We start from the raw sequence: 25,339 nt of genomic DNA, 5'->3' as shown, positions 1-25,339 counted from the left end.
ACCTAAAGGATTCATCAGCAATGCATTCCTGCATGCTGTTAAATTTATTTTGGTTTTTTTTTTTAAGACAGAAAATAACATTTTGGATAAGTCTGATGTCTTAACAGCAGCGTTAATGGTCAATAAACTAACAACCAAGACGCATCGAAAGTGATGTGCAATTGGTAACACAAATGGGAGTCTTGTCACTTTAAATCTAACTTTGTTATCATTTCATTTTCTCTTTATTGTCTCGTGCGGCTAGAGTAGTTGCACGACGCGTCACGCGCCTCGCGTTTGAGCGGGTAGCGCGCGCCTGTGATGAGTTCGTGAGCGGTCTCGTTTATGTGCAGCGAGCATGGACTGTCGCCTGGAGGGGAGCCGGGTCAAAGGTAATGTTTGACGAGACTAGCAATTTATTGAGACGATAAACGTTAAAAAACAAACAAACAAACAAACAAACAAGTCTTTAACAATAAACCAGCGCTTATATTGAAACAACTCGCAGTAATGTTTAGTTTTGATAAAGACGGTATTAGCTTCATTTAGAAGCTAATACCGTGGCTAAATTAGCCACAATTCTGCAGGAATCAGTACTTGAATATCATTATTAGCAATACGTTATTATTATTGTTATTATTATTATTATTATCATTATCATTATTATTATTATTATTATTATTATTAGTAGTAGTAGTAGTAGTAGTAGTATTACTATAATTATTAATGTTATTCATTTTTGAAAAAAATCCATCTTATGTTAATATTTACTTGATTAAATGTAGACTGTAAAGGACAGGATAATGTTGCGTTTCTCACAGATCGTAAGAAATGCAATAGCATCAAATCTGAACTTTTTTTTTTTAGATTTGAAAAAGACGTACAGAAGAAGTACAAACTGGTGTCCAAGCAAAAATTTTCTTCATGTACATAAGTACTGTTCAGTTTCTGATTATCCACGCGTACACACACACACACACACACACACACACACACACACACACACACACACACACACACACACACACACACACACACACACACACACACACACACACAGTAATCACATACAATATTGTACTAGTATCAACTGTTTATGCCTATAAATACTGTATGACTATATAAATACTGTATGATACCTGAGAAAGCAGAAGACCTCTTAACTCTGATTATACCTTGTTGTGTTGTAGCATTTGGAAAGGCTGTTCATGCTTTGGCACGGATCGGAGATGCCCTGTGGTTGGATCCAATGGTCAAAGGGGTGAGCAACGCCAACTACAGCTGGAAGGAAACTTATTCAACCCCACTGTATCAGCTGTTAGCAATAATCAAATAAAATGTGAACAGTGTAAATTGCTCAATACAATGGATATTAATGGATAATGTCTCTTTTGAAAATCATCTTTCGTCGGAGCACACATGTACAAATCTGATGTCAATATTGAAACACCCTGCCAGCCTTCATAGCTTATTTAAAAAGAGAAGTTGACATTTTTTCCCTTAAAGGCTTATGTTGACATCAGGGCTCCATGGCTGACCTCAAAGACGGGTCACCACCACTGTTGACCCAAGAGCACAATAAAAGTAGATTCCATGGAAAATCTCTGGTGGGATTTGAACGAGGCTGTCACAGCACTTTCGCCTAGAATCATTCCAGTACTGTAGGCCTTAGCCCACAAGGAACAGGCTAAGATCCCTCAGGAATGATGCCACAAACTAGAAAAGAACTAGACATGTCATTAAGGGTTGAATAATTTACAAAACTGCAGTAGTCAGTAAAATAAACATTTAGTGTTATCTTTGAAACAGCAGCAACAACAACAACAAAACTTCTAAACTGTTGTCAGGTTATTTAAACTGTTTTTATTGTACTGGTTAGTGCACCTGATGAATGACACGTTTTTCATTAGTCTTATTGTACAGTTGGGGTTCAATTGAATGATTTTGCTGCTGTGATCACACATTCTTTAATGAACCGGGACAGTAGCAAGGAATTCTAACTTGATAGCGTTGATAGATTTCTCACAATGGGGTTTTTTTTGTAGTGAAACTGATTTATTTTATTTATTTAGGCAGCGGCAGCCATGAGGAGCATTTTAAATGTATCTGTCTCTCTGTCTTTAAGCTGGCTCTGCGAGCAGTGAATTCCGCTCATTCTGGTTACGCCTGTTTCCTCTTCTCATCGATGTTCTTCAAGCAGTACAGCCTGGAATCAGCATCCGAACAGGGAGCTGAAACAATCAAATGCAAGCTTGCCATCAAGGTATTCCATCATCTCATGTTGGTTATTATTCCGGGCTGAGCTCAAAGTACAACCACAGGACTCAGCAGAGGCAGACATGGTAATGTTCTGTCTTTAAAATGTTAAACCAATTATATCTAAGACATGTCTTTTTTTTCAAGTCTCTTCTTCCTCTTTTCCGATGTTTGACTTCCATTGAGCGTAATGTGGAACAATGTCAGATATCAATTAGCACATCTGAAGCCCGAGTGAAGATCCAGTTTTTCTGCAAGCACGGTAAGGATCACTGCTCTTTGTATTAGAAGTGATCTGCAGGTAAAGAAGTGTTTCAGTGTTCCTTTTAATGTCTGCTAACTTTCACAGGTTATTCAAAAGACCTCTGCAGTTACATGCTGTGGAGGTTTGCAGTGTATTTTATCAACACTTGGTGGCAGCGTGCTCCAAATATCCATGTTTTGTTTTTAAGGCATCACAAAAACCCACAACTTGCATTACCAGGAGAGGGAAGCTTTGCAAGCCGTGTTCACCTCCCACCTTTGTCCGAACGTACTGAGGGCTCCTGCCAGGTTAGCAACTAAATATTGTCTTATCAAGTTACAACCTTAAATTCCTGTTACATATAGAACTTAACAAGCATTCAGAAGTAGAGGACTGTCGCACAACTTGATTAAATTTCCTATCGTCTAACTGTGTTCCTTTTAAAGCTTCATAATCCAAGGGTATTAAATGTAGTTTGGATATATTTGTGGATAGTAAATTAAAAATTTCTGTACAATATTCTGGTCCATTTTGTAGACCAAATTATTATTATTTTAGTTATCTCCAAATTAGAGGTTTTCTATCAAATAAGTTGACCATATTCACTTACTGTACTAGGATTTCTTCCTGTCGTTCACAATCAACACAAAATTAAACAAAACAATTTAGGAGATTTTGTGAGAATGACCTCGGAGAGAAAGTAAAAAAAGCTTGATATGAAAAATAGGGCTTTCTACTGTGCTAGGTGCAAAACAATGCTTCCTTTTTGAAATCCTATTTGACCAAGGAAACAATATTTAACATAGACTCTTATATCCTCACTGTAAGACTTAGGTCTGCCCACATGTATTCTATTTACTCTTAATTGTTTAAAACAAAAACGGTGCCAACACAAACTTTCTCCCTTAAACACAAAGCTTTTCCAAACAAACACCTCTTTGGCTGTCAGGAAGCTCATTGTTGTCTCAGCGGAGGAACAAACACATCCTAACTTGACATGATAAGAGACACTGCATTTCCTGAAAGTCAGATATAGTTATAGATATCCTCATATAGTTCTCTTTTGAGAGAACTACCAGAGCTTACAGGTGTCAGTAGATGGATAGGACTGGAAGTCAATGGGGTGGCAGAACCCCCCCCCCCCGTTTCATTTTATTTTATTTTAGTTTCATTATTTTATTCATTTTCATCCATTGTCACGCGCTGACTGCTATTTGTTAAAATCTACATATCATGTCTGTATTTTATGCAGTCTGTAATTCCTCGGTTGACAGTCATGTCAGTAGACGATCGTTCTTGTGAATATTTGACCATATTAGTGTAATTATATGCTGGATTTTATTAAGAGATAACACCAATCATCACATTAAAACAACTCCAGTATATTTTCATGGGCAAACAGAATGTTGGTTCTGTTAAGGCTTTGAACTTTAGTGAGAAGTCAGAGGACCACCGTAAACACACACACAGCTTCTTTTTAAGTGCACTACCTTTTCGTCAACCAGTTTGACCACGACTTAAACAAATACATAACGTTTATTGACTTAAGAAAGCCATCATGATCAGTAGCGCTGCGCTCACAGGCCGTCTTTTTTCACTGCTCCATGGGGACTGGTGTGGGTTTGCATTCATTTTGTTGTCCCTCGGCAGACTGCTTGGTGATGTGGTGATGCATTTCCCCATGTCTCAAGAGGAAATCACTCTGTCCACAACTCCTCTTAAAGTCAGTCTGAGAAACTATTCTGAAGAGGGAAAAGGTGAGTCAGCATTACACTGTTCTGTCCAGACCCAGGACAACGCTGTGTATCACATGGAGGTTCCTACTGCACCTGCTTTCAGGTTTACATGTCATTAAACCACATACAATTTAGAATGGCTCTTAGAAGAGTACATGACTCACCTGTTGGATCATCCATCCATTCATTAATCCATCCATCCATTCTTCCATCCAGGCATCTTGTACAGGAGACAATTATGATTGTGTTTTTGTGTGTTTTTTGACAAACTAGGACTAAAAATTAATAATCAAAATTTGGTAATTATCAAAATTTAATTATCCAGGACAGATATAAACAAGTGTTTATATCTGTCCTGTTTAGATTAGCACTGAAATTATTCCCTAAATCATCCCCAACTTTATTGTGAATTCCTTTAATTCCTTTAGCTGTTTTTTTTATTTGTGATTCTGTTAACACACAAATAAATAGACCTGGGTGAACAGATAATTTCGTATTCTTCTGATTTGATTTGGATGTGCTTCTGTCACAGATCACATGAAAGCCATGAACACTGAGATGTCCTTACACCCCGACGAGTTTGACTGCTTTCAGATCGGAGTGAACTCAGACGTAACCTTCTGCCTCAAGGAGTTGAGGGTAACATTATTTTTAGAGGCACAGTTTATTCTGTCACCTGATAATATTATGTGTGTATATGCAGATGATGTGCAGACATATCACCGGTCTTGTAATTTGCATTCTCTAATGTCTTCTGTACTGGCATCTTTACAGTAGGACATGTAGAGCACATATTTTTACACCCCTTAGAAAAATAAAATTTAAATAACCAGAGGTAGAAGCAAAGGCTTAATTTTTATCGAGTGGGTGATTTGGTTCAAGTCCATTGTCATGTCTTTATATTATGAATATTTTTTTTAAATAGAATGATACCATCACCTCCAAAATTACGTGGTCTTCACTCCAGTCCCATTCAAACAGATTTCCACTATCTGCCTACTTACTGCTTGTGTCAGTCCATTAATACTTGATAACAACACCAACCAACACATACTTCCCTCACACCAACTCCTCACCCTAATGTCTTGGAATGCTTCTGGACCCCCTGCTGTGCAGTTCCTCATTAGTCACCGGATCCCCATGTTCCTGTCAGTTTTAGAAAATCCCGTTTGGATGTACTAGAACACAGACTTTACCTTTAGTTGAGGCTCAAGTTTTCTTTAGCCTTAAAGGAGGAACTATAAATAAGCTGTGGCAGCGAAATAACAGTAATTACAACATCATGACATGGATGCACACAAACACAGCTCAGCTCTTGCAGATAACCTGCTGCTTTTCTGTTCTTCCAGGGTTTACTGTTGTTTGCAGAGTTGCTCTGCCTTCCAGTGTCCATCCACTTTGGTGCTGCAGGAAAGTATGTCTTGTTGACATCATGATTTGGTTAGATAGGCTTACTAAGGTATCTGGTTGCAGGAGACAACGTCAGTCTGTGTGGTGCTGTGCCATAACGAGTAGACTGACAATTCATTAAGTGGTTTTCTGTTGCCTTGTAAAGCCGTGAAAGATGCTGCTAAATTTAGAGTTAAGAGATGATGTAATTTTGTTTTCGCAGTAAGGTATTCATCATTGTGTTGTTGTTTCCAGGCCTGTGTGCTTCTCTGTGGAGGATATGTTCCTGGAGGCCACTGTAGTGCTGGCAACTCTGATGGACCCTGAGAGCAGGGTCCCCTCTCAGGCTGCAGAGGCCCTAACCCCGGCTACACCCAGGTAACAAGCATGGCGCTAATTCCAAACACCACAGTTGTACAGATAAGGAGTTACATTTGTGTTATTATGTTGAGCTGGCAGCATCTTTATCACAGATGAAGCCTCACTGGGCCTTTCTCTCAGATATGTGATGCCGCATTGGAAGATATAATTGAATCTTCCCACAGGCTTTGACCTGAGCTCTTCTCCTGGCTCTGAGTCAACATAGTTTGCCTTCAGTGACTGTTCTTAGTCTCCTCAGAGGGCATGGTGTTACTGCAGCCAGGCTTGTGTCTGCAACGGCGATAAATAGGGCAAGCCCAGGACATGTGGGGTTTGGTTAGAAGCCTGTCGGTGTGACACACTGTAATCCCCTCATCTAAGCTGTACTAGCCTCTTTGGCTGTCCTGCCAGTGTCAATGACCGGTGAGTGTCTGCAAACACACTCACGCTCTCTGTCAGGCCCACTCCCTGCTGTACATCTGGTTCTTCTGGAGATTGGCTTGTTTGCTGTATGGGTGACCTGATGAACAGACGGTTCTTCAGTTACCAGGAAGTTCTCTTCAGTCAGGACTCTTTAACTTGTATTTTTCACTTTGATGTGAACTGCTAAGGCCGGAGATGAACATCTGCAGTACAATTTTGGTATTTGAGGTTGTCTGCAGACTTGTTAAAACTAATGTGCTCTTTAATTCTTCTTGCAGTGTTCCTGTTTGTGCCTGTGGTCTGTATGCATGTCTGTGTTCAGTGACATGTAGTGTGGTTACATGCATATGATTGTTCTGTTTCACTTTGTCTTCATGCTCACACCTTGTATCAGCCCACAAAGAGCTACATCTTGTCATCATATCTGGATGAACTCTAAACACAACTTTAAGTGGATAGTGATCAAGTAATCTCCTATAATTGTAAAAACAGCCCGTTTGAAGCTCTGTAAAAAAAAAAACACAACAGACAAAAACATCTTTAAATATTGCTCAGAAATGTTTTTGTTTTTCGTTCGCGTGGTCATTAATGCTTATTTGTTCCGCTTCTCTTCTTTCGTCTGCCTCTTCACATTAAATCAGATGTTGCTGTTAAAATTCCAGTACCATTAGTGTGTGGTACATGTTGGTTGTGGCGGTGCTGATCACGTAACCAGACCCACATAGAACACCAAACAATAGTACAGAAACAGTTACAGTCATGAAGCATGACTTCAGACTTGTGGATGAGTTCACATCAGTGAGAAACAACTCGGGACATTTTTGCTGCACTGACTGATTTGGACTTTGCAGCCTTACTTGTTTTTTTGCATTACGACTATCTCCTTTTTCTCCACCAGACCGAGGATGAATTTCAAGTCAGGAGTGATGTTTCACAGCTTTGCAGCACAATTACACTACAACAATGCTTTAACTGTTTATTCCAGTTTGTCACAGTGAAGAATGTGTTGTGTTTCCAGATGTGTAGATGCTGCAGTTCCTCCTGTGGGTTCATGTGAGACAGACAACGGGGTGCCTCAGGGCGCTCCTGCTGTGATGGAGATCGTACCATCCAGCCAGGGAAGCCCTGAAATCTCCACGCCTGCTTTGATGCTGTACCTGCATGAAGCTGATGCAAGCAGGGCTGGGGAGCCTGATGAAGGCTCTGTCAGAAACACGAGTCCTGCTGCCTCTGTGGTGAGAAGTTTCCTTCTATGTTTTAACCAGCAGCATGCAGGAGGTTTCAGTGCTGACAAAATAGATCAAGGTGCTCGTCTCCTCCTGCCTTAGAAAGTATTTAGGAGTGGAGACTTCCTGCTGCACTAAATTTATTGTACTGAGAATTCAATATTCTTCAACAAAGAAGAAAACTTAGATGCACTATGAAGCCAAATAATTTCTGAAACACTAAACACAAACGTGTTTTTCCCTGTAGATCTGCTCCCTCCTGTTCAGGGCCTTGTCCTCACCCCAGGATGATGGTTGCAACACCACGCTGCCTGTTCTGGCATGTTACAGTGATGAAGAGGAGAACGTGCGGGGTGATTATACAGGAAGACCTTCTTTCTGAGAACAGATGTGTTGAACACTAGTTTTTGTGATGCTGCCAGAAGCTGGCGACATTCAGACCTTAAGCCAGTAAATATGATATAAAATGTTCATGCTATATGTAAGTAGTTTTAAGCATCTTATTTTCAGGCTGAAACATTTCGTTACTTGAATGAATTTTTGTTTCCCCAGTGTTTTTTCAATTGCATAATTAATTTGTGATTTCAGTGTGTTTATTTATGTTGGTGTAAAAGGACAACAGGCATTTTGTCTATATAAAACACATCTTGAGCTTACAAAGACACCTGTGTGCTGATGGGTTTCCATGTCAGAGGAACGTGGGTGTCCACACATGAAGGCTTCATGTTGAGTCAGTCACCAGTGGATCATGAATGCGGGAAAGCCTGGATGGGATAAAATAGAAACCTGCAGCAGCGAGGAAGATGATGGAGATGACGAGCAGCTGCAGGTTTAAACACACCAGTCACGACACACAACAGGATAATAAATACTAAAGTCTTTATTTAAATATTGTACATATTTGAAAATGTTTTAGAGCTTCCTTCTGCATTTAATTATACTGTACACCTGAAAAAATGCATTAATGTATACATACATATATATACATATACGTATATATACACATATATACACACACACAATGTATATCAACACATGTTGTGGTTCTCATTGTACTTGAATGAAGAGGATATGATCGTGAAGGAGAGTGTCAGAGCAGGTATGGGTGAGGAAGAGGAGGACAAAAGAGAACATTGGCTTCATCATCTGACTGGATGAATTGCTTTGTAATATTAAGGCTGCTTAGACTATCATCAGTGCTGTAACACAACTCCCTTATTGACCCACTTAAAAGTGACACAGGACACTGCTGTCTTCCAGTGTGTGGCGCAAGAACAGTCAGATTGTAAACTGTGATTTTCTTAGCATGTCATGGCTTTGTTGCTATTCCATGCATGATTCCAGAAGGTTAAACATACTACGGGGGAAGGCAGCAGGGCATGATGGGAAAGCTCTTTTAACTCTCATGGCTACTAAAATGGTTCAGGCTTTCTGCCGTTATAAGGAAAAATGTATATATGCCAGTATCAGTGACTCCTGATACAAGGCACGTCATCAGGACCTAGTCCCACCTTCTAAAGGTGGCTGAAATGATGATAAATGCAAAATGCAAGTCAGTAGTGATGTAATGGAACGGAGCGACCGACGTTCTGTGAACGCTGCAGTGACCCGACTCATGAATGTGCCGCTGGAGCTCTACAGCAGAAGGGACCAAGAGCAAGACAGGAAAAGATGACTGAAAACAATGGTTTCAAGAAGAGACTGTCTGAACTCAACAATCCCACGTTACAAAAGTCGTTAGAAAAATAAATGTGGTCACCTGACCAACTTCCACTGTGTTGGGCTTTTTTTTATATATATGCTTCTTGAGCTTTGTGCGTTTAAGGCTGCAAGACCAGTTCTTTCCAGTGGATATGGAGAGTCTGTAGCGTTACATCTATTTCATAATGCTGTTTGACAGACACACCAACACAGACGCTCATGGACTCGCCCACGTAATCACAACCACGACTTCAGCAGCAGCTGAGGGCTTAAAGGGGAAGCATCAACTGGATACAATATAGACGAAGAGAGGCTTTCCAAAAATAAATCCTCACCCCTACGGCCATGATGTACCGGAATGTGTGTACGACTCGACTGCAGTGGTGAGGAAAAAAGCAGCTGCTGCTTGTCTACTTTAAATCTTACTGATCAAGGAAGGACAGTACCCACAGATGCATAAATGCCACATACACTCATTTTTGCAGTCATGACACATCCCACAACAGCACATCGAACACATCCTAATAAACTCGAGCTCTCTCTACCTACATAGGAGGTTCCAGGCCCTTAAAGGCTTTCTAACTATGGCTGTATCGTCAGGAGCATCCACTCGCAAACGGCAGACCACTTATTTAGCCCTCATGCTGCCGTTTCCTGTTCCAGCTCACTTCTTGATGCTCAGCTGACAGACATCCTCCAGCAGCCCAGCAGGAGGCTAACGCCTACCAAGCGGCCTGCATCTGCCCCCATCTGTGACTCTCAATTTCCACCCCGCCCACACAACCCAGCAGAGAAAGATGTCTCATCCTCGTCAGAGAGGATTCTCATCTCCAACATGGACGACTGCTTATCCCTGCCAATGAGATTATCCAGTGAGCACTGGAACACTGCAAAGACGCCAAGTCTGCAGCCTGGCCGTGTAGCAGACCTCTAGTCCTCATTATTCAGCCCTCCTCTGATGCAGAGTCACACAAGTGGGTCTTTTTTGGAGAGGGCAGAATAGGTTGGTGGTCAGACACAGAGTCGAGCTAACACATGAGGGGGAGCATCTGACATCAGGCCTTCTTCCTGTCCAGCAGGAATGAAATCAGTCCATCACCTGCAGAGTCTCCACAGACTAGTCGGTGTATTCTGCCACGATGGACAGGAGCACCGTGATGTCGTCTGGCTTTCCTCCTGGATAGAAAGGAATGCCGTTAGACGTATGCTGACTGAAAGAAGGTTTTTCATACAGTTCAAACTAGAAAATCCTGAATCAAACGGCGTAACTTTACAGACTGAAACCATCAGTCTTGTTGTGGTTTAAGCAGAACGGAGACATTTACCTCTTACATTCAGTCCATTGTCACAGGCAAACTGTGCAAAAGGTGACATGTAGTTGGGGTCGTATGCCAGAACGTGGGCCTGCTCTGCAATACTACGAGCAGTCTGCTGGATGCTCTCGTAATTTGTGTTCTGCAGACCATAAACAAAGATGACAGGTTTGTATTCCACAAATATTTCCGATCCAATTCCCACCAGCGACCCTGTTGTTACTCACCTTGAGTTTCTTGAGCTCTTGCAGGATCATGTAGTCAGGCATGTTGTCAAACAGCCCATCAGTGGCGGTGAGGATGATGTCGCCCAGCTGGACGTCAAAAGAAGAGCTATCTGCCGCGTCCGGGCTGCAAACACAAACGTGATGGTGTCAGGCTAAGAACGCTGCATCTACTCATTTTTGGCGAGTTGGTTGAGTCTGAGTGTGAACTAAGTGTGAACTCCCTTTTACACACATGTACAGGAAGAGAACGTCAAGCTAGTAGTCTAACCAGTCGCGATTTTAACACTGCACTGGGGAAACATAACCACGTGTGCAGGGTGAGAACCAACTGAAACAAGCACCATGAGGTCTTTGATTATGACGATGCTCCAGACTGATATCAGTGTTCTACTATCAGATGAGTGGTGCTACAAATACATAGAGACACCAGATCCCAAGTACGCCTGCTAGGGTCAAGTGCACTTCCTAGAAGACAACCCTACCAGGGCCGTAACCCCCCACCGCCAGTCGAGGATGGCATCAGGACTGTGAGCCAGAGCTTCCAGGAACATTCTGTCCTGAACTCAGATTTTAATACTTTGGTCAGCTTAAGCCAAATATTAATGCTGTTACACAGACATTATGGTCACCTAGATAGATGTGGAGGAATGAGAAATGTCTAGTGTGTTCACTGGGAGATCACCTGTCACTGAAGATGAGCTGTCATGTCTGACTCATCATCCATTGGTTAACAGGAGTCAATTCTCAACACTTCATGTCATATTAAATGCAGCCAATGCCCTGAAATGTCTGATCTTCTTCCCAGAATGAACATAATCACAATGAATGAACAAAATCACTGAGAGCGAGGGCTGAAAGCCATGTTTCCTCAGATCTGTGGCAAGCTTAACAAATAAGCCAAGCTTATCTCAGTTGGCTTGATTCATTTTCACTTAATTCATTTCCATAAAGCAAGCTCATCAGTTACTATGGCAACTTATCCTGGGAAAATACACAAGCCCCCTGGGGCTGGCAAACAGTGAGCCTCAGTTGTTTCTGATCCAGCAGAGGAAACTCAACCACATGCTGAAACATTTGAAAGTATGGACCACTACCAGACAAACAATGTAAAATCAGTATGTAAATAGTGAAAATAAAACACAAAAAATATATATTTTTTAAATTATATCTGCCAGGAAACTTTTAGGCTTATATAACAATCAATTGTGGGGGCTTCAGTAACCCAGAGAGCTGTCTCTCTAAGAACCTTCCACACACCAGGGATCTGACCCTTCACTCCTTTCTGTTGGTTACTGTGTTGGTGATGAAGCTTAATCTGCTTTTGCACTCAGAGAAAGATCACTCAGAGTAAATCCTTCAACTAAATGACTAAAAAGCACCAATTAAACAAAGTCGTATGTCCCACATAAAACCCAAAACCCCTCAAAGTGATGCTCAGTTGTTTAAGGTTTAATTTATGTTTGTAAGAAAACAAAAATGATATTACTTTGTCTGTGCTAACACACAGTTCAGGTTTATTCTTGATTTATTTTCCCCTCTGTTTTTCTGAAATGCTTTAAGAGGATCAAAATAATCTGCGGGTTGAAGACTGAAGGGGTGATGAGGTGACGGAGTCCGATGCTGGAGGCTGAGGACTCTATGCTTTGCCACCCAGCACGCACAGACTTTGCCCCGGGTTAGACGAGACGCTTGGCAAACGCCCAACGTCTGCTCTGTTTTGTGAAGCCTGCTGTGAGCGACTGGCACGCAACGGCGGCCAGCCGCTGCAGCACGTGGCCCTGATGTTACATTCACAGAACACTGCTGTGGACTCCACCATGGACACTATGTTCTTTGTGCCTTATTTGCATGTGATCAACATTATTACAACATGTCCTCCACTGACTGTTCCATCAGATCTTTGACACCTTAGCGAGGACATCAGATGTACGACGTAGAACCTGCTAGGCTCCTCACCTGTCACTAAGGACCGCCCCCTCCGCTCCTGGGGGTGCGATGGACAGCTGAAAGGGGGTGTTGAAGTAGTGCTGCTGCTCGTCTGAGCGGTGGACCACTTCTCCTCCTCGCACCACCAGGAAGCCAGAGTCTCCCAGGTTTGCCGTGTGCAGCTGGTGACTCTGCCGGTCCAGAACCACAATGCAGGCTGTGCTGCTGCCTGCAGACATTTACACACACATTATCTACCATTTTAGTATTTCTTCACAAGTCAATCAAGCTATCTTCACAACCGTTGCAGACAGAAAGGTGAAACAAAAAGCACATTACTCGAGCAGCAAAGGAGATTAAAATAAGATGATGACCTTGACCTTGAGAAAACAAGGTCAAATTTTAACTTTTGTACATAAGTTAAAATTTGACCTGGAACTGGGTAAGGTAGAATGACGGGGAAGAAGGCCAGTGTGAGTAAGACCATAGTTAAAATCTAGTGCTTTGATCTATGAAAGTAGGTCAGAGCACTCGCTTTGATCTTTGACCTATGCAAGTAGGTCAGGCTAAAATTTTGAAATCAGGGGTGTCGCGGGATTGCAGTCTCTGACTGCATTGGTTCTACATTGTACCTGTAATTGTCTTTACCTTGTCATGCATAAAATCTCCCCCGTCGAAGATCTTTAGTGATCAGTCATCATGGATTTGTTTTAATGCTTACTGTTCAATAAATGTCCAGATGAGAACGTTGAAAACCCCAAGACTTCAAGAAAAAGTTAGAGAAACAATTCCATATTCAAGGCATTGTGCCTGAAGTCTAGTCTGAAGACCAATTAATGAACACACACACTTTACAAATCACAATCAGCAGCTTTAAGAATTTTTTTGGAGCTCTGCTATCTGGGTTGGACTCATTGAGGAGGGAACACGAGCTGGTGGAGCAGGCAGAGTGTGTTCAGCCACACCCTGTCGATGATTCATCGTCCGCACCAAAATATGCCCTATGGGAATCAACTTTTAAAACCCCTCACGCACTGGGACTCCCTTTCCTCTCTGTTTGCACTCCAGTAGAACACGCCGACGGCATCAACAACATGTTCTTTACTGTGAAGGAACCGCACAAGAACAGACTCACTTCCCTGCTTCCTCTGTAAGAAGAGTGGAAAAGTACTGACGCTCTCAGAGACAGGGGTCTGTTCATGAAGCATTTGTTATCTAATGTTACATGTTCCTGCACGCTTTTTTTTTTCAGGATGTGGCACAAATGAGGAAAAGGATTGTGGAAGTGAAGTAAACGGACCCGATGTGGGACATTCCCTGGACTTCCTAAAAGAATCTCTCTGCTCTGACTCACGATGCAAGAATCCCCATCCAGCCACCGCTAATCAGAAACAAAGAACCAAGCCCTAAATAGGGTACATAGATCTAAACCACATGGAAAATGAAGTTTCAGCAGAAAGCACATAATGCTTACAGGCATACAAATATGGGGTCTGAACCATTCTGTTGAACACAGTGCAAAGCATGGATTTAAGTTTTGTGAGCTCTTAAACAAGATGCAGGTCATTTAGACAGAAAACTGTCTGCAACAAAACAGCAAATTATTTAAAACAAAGTCTCCTTGGGATCCAGGAAAAAAAATATGTTAACTGACGCAGAGCAAACAGCAGCAGATCCTTTGCTGTTAACTCACCCAGTAGTGGTACTTTGTTCTGCAGCAGCTCATAATAGCTGGATGTGAGGATTCCCACAGGGTTACTGGGAATGAAGCGTCCTTCCTTCACCAGCCTCTCACAGGTCTTCATCAGCGTACCTGAAAACTGAGACGGGTCAACTCCATAGTCCCGCCAGCCACCTACTCCATCAGCTACACCTAAAAACATGATGAGAATTGACCATTAGAGCTCAACAAACACTTTTTTTCATAATTAATCTTAGTTTCCTATATTGTGCCCTTTACTGATTTTTCAGTCTCACTAGGGAACGCATCAATCCCCTCCTCCTGCTTTCTGCCTCCAGCAGAGGACAGCTTCATTTTTTCTGTGCCTGAAATCTAACAAAATGATAATTTTCTAACATTCCACTCAATTGTTCTCCAAATAAGGATCTTGTGAGAAACAAGAACAATGTCAGGCAGCTACATACTAAAAAAAAACAACAATAAACAATGGCCACTTTCACCAAAACGCAAAAAGGACATTCAGTACAGAACAAAAGACAAGAGTTCAAAAAATTATGGAAATACCACATTGTGAATGAAAACATCAGGAATTCATCTTTGACTTGACTTTAAAACACGAAATTCTGGCTTGTTCTAATAAATAAGAATGTCATTTATTATAATCCTTTATCAATCCTTCAATAAAAACACAAGATTTTGGTCAGGTCTGAGTTTTCCAGAGAAGGAAACTTCAGTCCTGTTCTCCCAGGACTGACCATACAAGGATGGATCTGTCTCCCCAGCCTCTGCCAGAACACACAAACAGGCCCGCTTACTGCTGAAAAGCAACCGATCCAACCTTCCTGAAGAAACTCTTCATTTATTTGTTTACTTGTGTGAGTTGAATTGAACACAGGCATCACGTGGAGCTGCACCTTCCTGCAGAGGTGCTAAACAAGCCCTCAAGGTTCAGATCAGTCTGAGAACATGAAGCTTGTTGCAGGTGATACTGAAGAAAAACAGTGCGGTGGTGACAGGACTGGATAAAGACACTCCATCTAATCGATCCAGACCCCCCGTGTCCCTCCTGCACCGCATGATGTGACAAAATGTTCTCATTACCATGTGTCAGCTGTCTAATCAATGGGGCGACTTGTGTGAATTCCCCATTTTACACCCTATTCCACTGAAACAAAACGTGTTTCAGCTCAAATCGCTTCCTGTTTTCTACAGTAAATCGAAGCAGACACTCACCTAAAACATCCGCGGATCTGTGTCGGGCGGTGAACCACGCGTCGTCCCCGTAGCACATCCCTTTCTTCAGGATCCCTCTGCGGAAATCTTTGCCGAAGCCGCAGGTCGCCGTCACCAGACTGTAGTCGCGGCCGTCCGTCTGAGAAAGTCCGCCGATGACAGCTCTGGCTACGAGTCTACCGTATGACAACACGGACAACATCACCCACACACCCGCTGCCTCAGGACGAACCGGCCCGGGAGGCGAGCCTCGCGTCGCGGGGGAGACGCACGATGTTGACCCGCTGACTTGCTAAGCGAGGTTGGAGACAATAAGAGCCGCTGCGCGCACGTAAACAAAGCCTTGACGTAGCTGGAATTCACACAGCCTCGCTGGGCTTTCTTCTCCGGCGCTAGAAAGGAACTTCGCGGTTAGCAGTCGCCTCCTGTCCCGCTCCGAATCCCCCGTAGCTGCTGGGTTTCCGTGGCCATGCCGCCCGTTCTTCCTCCCAGTCGCGACTGACGTGAACGACCTGCCCCCGCGGCCTCGCGCTCCGCTCCGCTCGAGAGGTCTTGTGACTGCTCTGACGTCACGCAGCGTTACGCAATCAACGTTTCCTAATAAGCGAATTTCTGTCCGCTTCAAGCGGATATCAAGAATAAAAACCATACGAATGAAGTTGTTCTAACATTGTTTTTGTTTTTCGATACGACGCTGGTTTTTGAAACAAATATGAAAGTGATACTGAACCAGAGGAAATAACGAATCGTAGAAAACATCAAGATGACAGCAGTCTGGATTCGGCTCTCTGTCTCCCTCTAGTGGGCGTTCACATGAAGCCTTCTGTTCATGGGCTGTTCCTGCACAAGAGACTACTGTACAGCATTTTCTGCAGTATAAGGCGCACCTAAAAGTCTTTCATTTTCTCAAAAACCGACAGTGTATCTTATAATCCAGCGTGCCTTATATATGAAAACATTTATAAAGTAAGCCTTTAATTGCAGGTGCGCCTTATAGTGTGGCGAATACTGTATACAGTATTTCACTGCAGTGCACTGGGGTTTTGTCCGGAGTGTACCCTGCCGGAGTGTATCATCACTTTAAAAGCACATTTGAGGAATAAATAACTCAAATTGACAAATTTCCCCTAAAACAGACTTAAAGTTTATTAAAAAGATCTTGACATAACAAGAGTGCTTCTTTTATTCATTTAATTTAGGACAAGACTTATTTAAAAATGTGATGATGATGCGGTGTACAGTCAATATCCTAGGACACCATCAATAAACTGTAATTAAAGGCTTTAACAAGTACAAACCCATATTCATGACTTTACTCATTGGTTTTATAGATATTAATATCCATTATCAATGGTAAGAAAGATAAAAAATGAATAACACATGACACCAAATGAGAAAAAATGTGCACAGCTTCAAACAAAGCAATCCTGTGCATAAGGAGCCATATTGTCATATTTTTCCTGATCAAACAGTCGTAAGTGGCCAAGACTAGCTGCAAAATGAGTGCAAAACACCTGAGGTTTTCATGGTGACATATCAATTTACCCCTGTGGACAAAACAACTAAATACTTTGCTTTCACCGTGAAGGAGTGGATATAATTTTCATTATTGGCAGCATGAAGGACAATAAAGCCTTCAAATGCAGAGGATGAAAGCAGAACAGGAGTGACGCTCCCACCAGGTCCCACCACTCATTTTTTGGCTTGCTTGGTGACCATGTTGCGTGGGGGCGTCACAGGACGGCTGCCGTTGGGCTTCTTCTTCTCAGCTGGTTTCAAAATCTGCGGAGAAAATGCCATTAGAAATGTTAAAGTTACAAGTTACAGGTGCATATATGTTGAAGAAAAGTTCTTAGACATTTGCAATGGCTGTTTAAAATATTTTGATTTTCTGGGTTAAATATAACACACAAAGGAAAAAGACACGACAATGGAAATATCTACAGCTCACTTATCAATAAGTTAGACCGTTTTTTTTTCTTTCAGCAAATCAGATTTGTATCTACAACCACACATTTAATGTCAATTGCACTCTTAATTCTGCACCTCTCATTTCTTTATTATAGTACGTGTACAGACAAAAAAAAACAGATGAGCTGTTTTAAAACGAAACAAAAACAAAACATGAAAACAAAATAGATCCAGTTTTAAGTTATAAATCAGTAATAAACCCGTAGTAACCTCACTGGGGCGACAGCGAGCCCAGACAATCACTTCATCCCTAAAAAACCTACACATCAAACAGTACACATGGAACTAACGGTAAATATTTATTATGTTATTACCACATTTTTACACTGAATTTTAAGAGATGCTATCAAAGTAAAGAAAGTAAAGAAAGCAAAAGAAAACTCACTGTAACATTCAACATGACCATTTTTAAATTCATCATCTATATTACATATCGTAACATATTAGACTACGGAGGGATGTTCACAAACAGTAACACAAACAGTATTGGTGACTTCTAACAGACCATAACAACACCCTTTGAGAGCCAGCTGAAGCATCTTAGAGATGATTTCTCTAACCTTGCAGTTCACTTAGATGGCATTGCTCTGTCCTCCACCAACCAAGTCAGGAACTTGGGAGTGATTTTTGATCAAGATCTGTCCTTTGATTCTCATATCAAGTTGGTATCCCGGACAGCCTTCCTTCACTTGCGAAATATTGCGGAAGTTAAAAATTTCTTATCCTTTAAAGACGCAGAGAAAATCATTCATGCCTTTGTTACTTCTAGATTGGATTACTGCAATTCCTTATTATGGGCTGTTCTAGCTCCTCTATTAGGACTCTACAGTTACTTCAGAATGCAGCTGCCCGCTTACTGACTCGAACTGGGAGGAGAGAACACATCTCTCCTGTGCTAGCATCACTTCATTGGCTCCTGATTAATTATAGGATACAATTAAAACTCCTTATGATCACATATAAAGCTCTCCACTAAAGGCTCCTTCTTACATGGAAGATCTTATTGAAGTGTATCACCCCCCCAGAGCCCTTCGATCCAAGGATGCAGGATTTCTGGTGACCCGTCGGGTTTTTAAGAGTAGAACAGGAGGCAGAAGCTTCAGCTATCTGGTCCCTTTACTCTGAAACAATCTCCCAGCTTCGGTCCGGGGGCAGACTCTCTCAGCTTATTTAAGAGTAGACTAAAAACCCTCCTCTTTGATAGAGCCTACAATTAGAAATGACACACACCCCACTAGATATGCTGCTATAGGGCCGAGGCTGCTGAGGGTATTTTTCTCCGTCTCTCCCGTTAAAGGGAGATACTCTGGAGCTTCTGTCACTTCTTTATCTTTCTCTGCTCCTAGAATTTATTATTATTGTCAAATTACACTCTTTGTCCGCACAATACTGTCGCTGTCTTTGTGCCTCTGTTCCACAGGTGGAGAACGCGGATGGAAGACAGGATATCGAAAGGCCTGGAACCACCCGTCCCCAATTCAGCGAAAGTGCACTATGGACATTAAACTCAAACTGGCCTATCTGCCACTCTCTCTCTCTCCCTCTGTCTCTTTTACTTGACCTATCTCTGTCCCCAGTGTATTTCTCTTTCCCAACCAACAGGTCAAGGTGGATGACCGCCCTCCAGAGCCTGGGTCCTGCCCGGAGTTTCTTCCTCAATGAGGAAATTTTCCCCCGCCACCGTCGCTTATGCTTGCTCTGGAGGGCATTGTTGGCTTTCTATCTGTAAAGCGCTTTGAAATGTCTTCAGATGTGATTAAGCGCTATATAAATAAAAGTTGATTGATTGATTGTTTACCACGGATCAGATTAGGAGCTGCAATTTCCACCTTTCCACTGTGTCACCTCAGAAAATCTTTTAAGTGCCATTCATGTTTCTGTAAAATACTGAATGTTGGAGCGATGGCGCCTTACCTGAAAAGAACACATGAGGGTCTCATCCACACTCATCATGGCACCAGCATTGTCAAACTCCCCACAATAGTTAGGCGCTGAGAACAAGGTGACAAGCTGCCTCTTTGCAAAAAATTCATATCCATCTTCAACAACCTGGAATTGTGATAATAACTGTAGGTTACACTCAAACACTCCTTCACGTTTAAGAAAGAGACTGACGAGGTGGTTTCCAACCAGCGTAGGTGGAAATATATTACTACTATACAAAATGTTGTATTTTTTTGAGGCCTCTCTGGTCCTGTCATCTTTTTTAAACAAACCTATACTTAAAAAATAAGCATTTTTTGCTTATCTTTAACTTGCTCAAAGGAAAAACCTCTTAATTCTCTTTACCAACCACAGCATACACAACCAGTGATCAATCAACACAACAGAACATTGTTTTTTATTTTGACCAATCATGAGCCGAAATAGTGTGATACTTGAGTGTCTTTCTGTTCCTTGATGTGCTAATATACAGATGAAAGTTCCATTTATGATGAGGGTGACGGTGATTACCTGGTGGGCACGACAGATCAGGTCCAGGTCATGCTTGTGCAGGAACTTGGCCACCACCTCAGAGCCAAAGGTAAATGAAACCCCCCTGTCGTTCTCCCCCCAGCCCAAAACATCCTTGTCTGGATCGGACCAGAGCAAATCGCACAGCAGACCCTGGTCAGGCACATCAGTGGGGCGCATGATGCGTCTGATCTGCTCCATAGACTGAAGGTCAGGTGAGAGTCCTAAACAGAACAGCAGCAAAAGTACAAACAAACAGATTGATAATCAGGTCAGGGCTTACGTCAGTGGACAAACTGCAGAGGCAGCATTATCTAAAGACAAATGAAAGTGGCAGACATCAGAGGGTGACCCCAGACATGTGCATCACCCTATGACTGCGTCAGCAGCTAGTGGAATCAAAAACAAACCATCCTCTTTATTTACTCATGACAGTTATACCTCAAACACATCAACAAAAACCCACCTCCATGACAGCAAAAGATCTTCTCATCAACAATGGCTGCAATGGGCAGGCAGTTAAAACAATCTGTGAAAGTTTTCCAGAGTTTGATGTTGTACCTTCTTTTACCTAAAACATTCAGGGAGAAAAACAAAGATACTTTAGCAGTATGTCAAAGTGTTCTAATGACAGAAAGAAAACAAACCCATCCATCCTTCTTCCACCGCTTATCCGGAATGGGGTCGCGGGGGCAGCAGCTTCAACAGGGAGCCCCAAACTTCCCTTTCCCCGGCCACATCCACCAGCTCTGACTGGGGGATCCCAAGGAGTTCCCTGGCCAGTGCTGAGATATAATCCCTCCACCTGGTCCTGGGTCTGCCCCGTGGTCTCCTCCCAGCTGGACGTGCCAGAAACACCTCCCTAGGGTGGCGCCCCGGAGGCATCCGCACCAGATGCCCAAACCACCTCAACTGACTCCTTTACCACGCGAAGGAGCAGCGGCTCTGAGAAACCAAATCCTTTATATAAAAAAAAAATCCTTAGATGATGAGCATTCACAGTTCAACTGTGTAAGTATGCCCCATGTAGGGAGATCTTAATCCCCACGTGGTGACCGTGGGTTTGATTGCTGCTCACAGCCTTTTGCTGCATGTCGATCCATACTTCCTTTACAATTTATTTGTCTCACCTATCTAATAACGACAAAATGACTGAACAAAAATTTTAAAAAAAGGAAAAAAGATAAAATGCGATCACTTATAGATTTGAAAATAGTTTGAAAGGACAAAGGGGTAAAAATACTCACACTCATCATAGAAACCATATATTCTGTTGATTGAAGCACACTCATGGTTTCCCCTCAGCAAGAAGAAGTTTTCTGGATATTTGATTTTGTAGGCCAGGAGCAGACAGATGGTTTCCAGAGACTGCTTCCCCCTATCCACATAGTCACCCAGGAACAGGTAGTTGCTTTCTGGTGGAAAGCCTCCATACTCAAACAGCCTCAGCAGGTCATAGTATTGCCCATGAATGTCACCTGCATAAAAAAAAAGGATGACATTTAATGGACTAAACTCCATCACCATGCATGCTTGGTGGAATCTGAAAACATAAAGAACTGCATATCTTTCTACTTACCACAAATCTTCAGCGGGGCTTCCAGCTCAAGAAGAATGGGTTGACTTAAAAAGATCTCCCTGGATTTGAGGCACAGTCCACGAATCTCATTTTCCTGCAGCTGGACGTTCTTGCCAGGCTTTGCTCCTCTGACTGCAGCAGGAACACATCAGACACAAGTCAGACCCAAGAACAAACACTGAACAGCTGCACCTCCGTGCTGCTATTGCGTGACAGAAGGTGAAATAAGCGGTAGAACAACTGTTTGAGGAAGAAATAACACATGCAACGCTCAAGCCATTTGCTTTATGATTAGATTGCAATATTTTAAACTACAAATCATGTGAACACAGGACAGTTAGCGCACTGAAACTTTAGCATATGGTGCTGTAGCTTTGCCATTTTTCAAGTTGTTAGTAAACATACGCTCAAGCTAGCCGTTGGTTAGATTCTGCCTTATCATTTAAATAACGTTAGGTATCAATTCATCGTCTTACCCTCTAAAAGACGTTGGATAATACTGTCTATGTTGAGCTTGTCAACATCAGCCATGGTGGTTACCGTTGAAAAAATGGATTCAGTCAACTCTGGCTCTTCTCGTCAACACGCAGGCGAAAGGCTAGCCGCTAGCTACCCTGGCATTAGCTCGCGTTAGCCTCGCTGATTTTCCGGATGAGGGATGTCGGTGTGACCCCGCTACTGTCCACCTACTCGTTGGCACCTTTACCAAAGCTACGCAGACATCTTACTTTAAAATTCTACACCAAATTAATGGTCTTCACAAAAATAAAAGACAGGGACAACAAAAAATAAATGTCTGCCGCACTAGCGGTTCGCTAGCTGTGAGGTTCCGGCTCCTCTCCCTTTGCCGCACCTTGAACAGCCAGCCAGCCGCTCCCGAGATGGACCGCTGCTGCCCCCTAGTGGACCGGAAGGACAACAGTCTTTAACCCATTTAGACCGCGCTAAATTGGTAAAGTGGAAGTGTGTAAAAATGAAGCAGCTACTGTATATAAAAATAGAAACGTCCTCTTGATCATAAAGAGACATTATGAGCAGTCTATAGAGACTTTAGAAGGTTTGGAAGTCAAAACTGAAAAACATTTTACAGAAGCAGAAAGTAATTATATTCAATTCTTAAAATGAATAACAATAGAGGTATGATTATGTGACAAATATTTTTACTTTGATGAGTAAATATATCAGGTATATATAGAATATGATTATATGGTTTTATGGACTATCAACGTTAATAACTGGAGCTTTCCCAGACATTGTGTGAAAGCTTTGATTACACCCTGGATAGGTCACCAGTTCATTCCAGGACAAATGCACAGAGACAAACGGACATTTGTTTTCACATTTACACATAGGGACACCAGTTCCCCATTCTTACATGGTTTGGACTTGATGGGTTGTGTCCCTTGGAAGTAACCCATGTAGACACACAGAGAACATGAAAAGTTGCCTTCTAATGTTGTTTTACTACTAAAAACGAAATGGAAAAATATCAATTTACGGAAGTTTCTTTTAATCCCTTTTTCTCAAAAAGATGTCGGCTTCTTTGTTTTTTTTGCAATTTTCCTGCAACAATGTATTTATATTTGTTGGCACTTTTATTTCTAATTGTCCCAAAATAAAAATTAGCTAATCTATGTGTTTGTTTGCGTATCTGTTGGGGTCTGGGTTGTGTAGACCAGCAGCTGTTATTCATGTTGCTGTGACGCACTCGCGTTATAGGTAGTTCTATTTTTTCCTATTATCTATGAATGTAGCACAAATTAAGATGATCTCAAATGCTGAGATGATTTATTAAAGAAAAATAAAATTCCTTTTTTCTGATATTTAAAGACAACTAAGATCTCACTCACATTATTTTATAAGTTAGAGTGAAGGTTATGATTATGCTATTTGCTGGTTTGATTACTGTTTACTTGATTACTACTCTTTTTAGGTCTGACTGTAAAACTTTGACTTAACTACAGAGGTATCAGAATACTCTAACATGCTTGGGTCAGGGTTAGAAGAGGCTGTTGCAATTGATCCTGACTTCACAAATGATGTCAGCCTAATCTTACTCTTTAAAGAAGGGAAAACATTGTTTCAGCCTTCATTATGTACTTCAAAAGCAAGCTTAATCAATCAAAGTGTGGAAATAAAAGAAAATGGGTGTCCTCTTTCTCTCCGAGGAACCATCACCTTATCGTGGTGGAGAGGTTTGTGTGCCATAAGGATCCTGAGAACTATGTTGTTGGGAATCTTGTACTCCGGTAGGGTCACCCAAAGCAAACTGCTTTTAGGTGAAGGGCCAGACAAAGAATGGCTCTGAAGACCCAATGAGAAATAGAAATGGGATACATGACGCACTGCCCACAGTAAGTCCGGGGCCCTTGCCAGGTCTGGACAGATGGCCTGTAAGCGAGCGTCTAGTGGCCGGGTCTGCAACGGTGCCCGGCCGGGCTTAGCCAGCAGATGCAACGTGGATTTACCCCATGCCTGAGAATCTACCACCTGCAGGGGAACCGACGGGGTTGTGTGCACTGCCATATGGGTGGCAGTGAAGACAGGACCAGACCTGGGCAGCAAAAGCTGGCATTGGGGACGTCGAATGTCACCTCACTGGCGGGGAAGGAGCCAGAGCTAATGTTGGAGGTGGAGCACTACCAGTTGTATTTTGTGGAGCTTAATTCCATACATAGCCTTGGTTCTAGAACCAAGGCTATGCATGGAGGTAACTCCAGGACAAGGGTTGGACCTTGTTCATTTCCGGAGTTGCGTCAGGTGGGTGGTGCAGGCAGGTGTGGGGATACTCACAAGCCCCCGGTTGAGTATCACTGTGTTGGAGTTTACCCTAGCGGATGAGAGGGTTGCCTCCCTATGCATTAAGACTGTTTTTTGTGCATATGCACAAAGTAGCAGCTCAGAGTATTTGGCCTTCTTGGGGTCTCTAAATGGGGTCCTTCACGGGACCCCTGTAGGGGACTCCATTGTTCTCCTGGGGGACTTCAATGCACACATTGGCAATAATAGAGACACCTGGAGGGGCGTGATTGAGAAGAATGGCATGTGATCTGAATCCACACTGTTATGTTGTTAAACTTCTGTGCCAGAGTGCCCTAGGTTGGAGGTCAATGATTGATCTTGTGATCTTATCATCTGACCATAGACCTTGTGTTTTGGACACTCAGGTGAAGAGACGGACAGAGCTGTCAACTGATCACCACCTGGTGGTGAGTTGGGTCCATTGGAGGGGGAAGCCTCAGGATAGACCTGGTAAGCCCAAACGAGTAGTGCAGATGAACTGGAGGCCAAAGCCTTCAACTCCTACCTCTGAAGGAGATTTTCTTGCATCCCTGTGGAGGCTGGGGACATCAAACCTGAATGGTTGATGTTCAAATCGTCCATTGCTGAATCTTCAGCTGAAAGCTGTGATCTCAACATCTTGGGTGCCTCAAGGGGCAGTTACTCTCGAACATCCTTGGTGGACTCCGGTGGTCAGGGAAGCCGTCCGATTGAAGAAGAAGGCCTTCAGGGGCATGTTGTCCCTGGGGACTCCTGAGGCAGTTGCAACGTACCGACAGGCCCGAAGGACTACAGCCTTGGCTGTGATGGAGGTAAAACTGAGGGTATGGCAGAAGTTTGGAGAGGCCATGGAGAAGGAC

The 25,339-nt window shown here is 42.6% G+C and overlaps 3 protein-coding genes across 3 annotated transcripts; 1 reads left to right on the top strand and 2 right to left on the bottom strand.

Annotated features, from left to right (window-relative positions):
- Positions 1-337: 337 nt before the first annotated feature.
- Positions 338-8,346, top strand: rad9b (RAD9 checkpoint clamp component B). The gene is made up of 11 exons (XM_068310922.1): positions 338-371; positions 1,170-1,240; positions 2,105-2,242; positions 2,383-2,497; positions 2,688-2,787; positions 4,130-4,236; positions 4,748-4,854; positions 5,565-5,629; positions 5,860-5,982; positions 7,406-7,622; positions 7,861-8,346. Exons 1-11 carry the CDS (start codon positions 338-340, stop codon positions 7,993-7,995), a joined length of 1,212 nt encoding a protein of 403 aa, XP_068167023.1. The 3' UTR covers positions 7,996-8,346.
- A 129-nt stretch (positions 8,347-8,475) lies between these two features.
- Positions 8,476-16,224, bottom strand: pptc7a (protein phosphatase targeting COQ7 a). Its single transcript, XM_068310923.1, has 6 exons — positions 15,695-16,224; positions 14,474-14,653; positions 12,811-13,009; positions 10,855-10,978; positions 10,640-10,769; positions 8,476-10,490 (listed from the first exon to the last, which is right to left on the bottom strand). Exons 1-6 carry the CDS (start codon positions 15,894-15,896, stop codon positions 10,432-10,434), a joined length of 894 nt encoding a protein of 297 aa, XP_068167024.1. The 5' UTR covers positions 15,897-16,224; the 3' UTR covers positions 8,476-10,431.
- Positions 16,225-16,821: 597 nt separating this feature from the next.
- On the bottom strand, positions 16,822-22,543 carry ppp1cc (protein phosphatase 1, catalytic subunit, gamma isozyme). The gene is made up of 7 exons (XM_068311446.1): positions 22,175-22,543; positions 21,699-21,830; positions 21,367-21,597; positions 20,586-20,690; positions 20,120-20,343; positions 19,580-19,714; positions 16,822-17,476 (listed from the first exon to the last, which is right to left on the bottom strand). The coding sequence occupies exons 1-7, from the start codon at positions 22,227-22,229 to the stop codon at positions 17,387-17,389; spliced, it is 972 nt and encodes a 323-aa protein (XP_068167547.1). The 5' UTR covers positions 22,230-22,543; the 3' UTR covers positions 16,822-17,386.
- Between the last annotated feature and the right edge of the window lie 2,796 nt (positions 22,544-25,339).

Source organism: Antennarius striatus, chromosome 3, assembly GCF_040054535.1.
Source record: "Antennarius striatus isolate MH-2024 chromosome 3, ASM4005453v1, whole genome shotgun sequence".
Classification (NCBI taxonomy): Eukaryota; Metazoa; Chordata; class Actinopteri; order Lophiiformes; family Antennariidae; genus Antennarius; species Antennarius striatus.
Note: the sequence above shows the minus strand (reverse complement) of the source record. Positions and strands in the feature narration are given on the sequence as shown.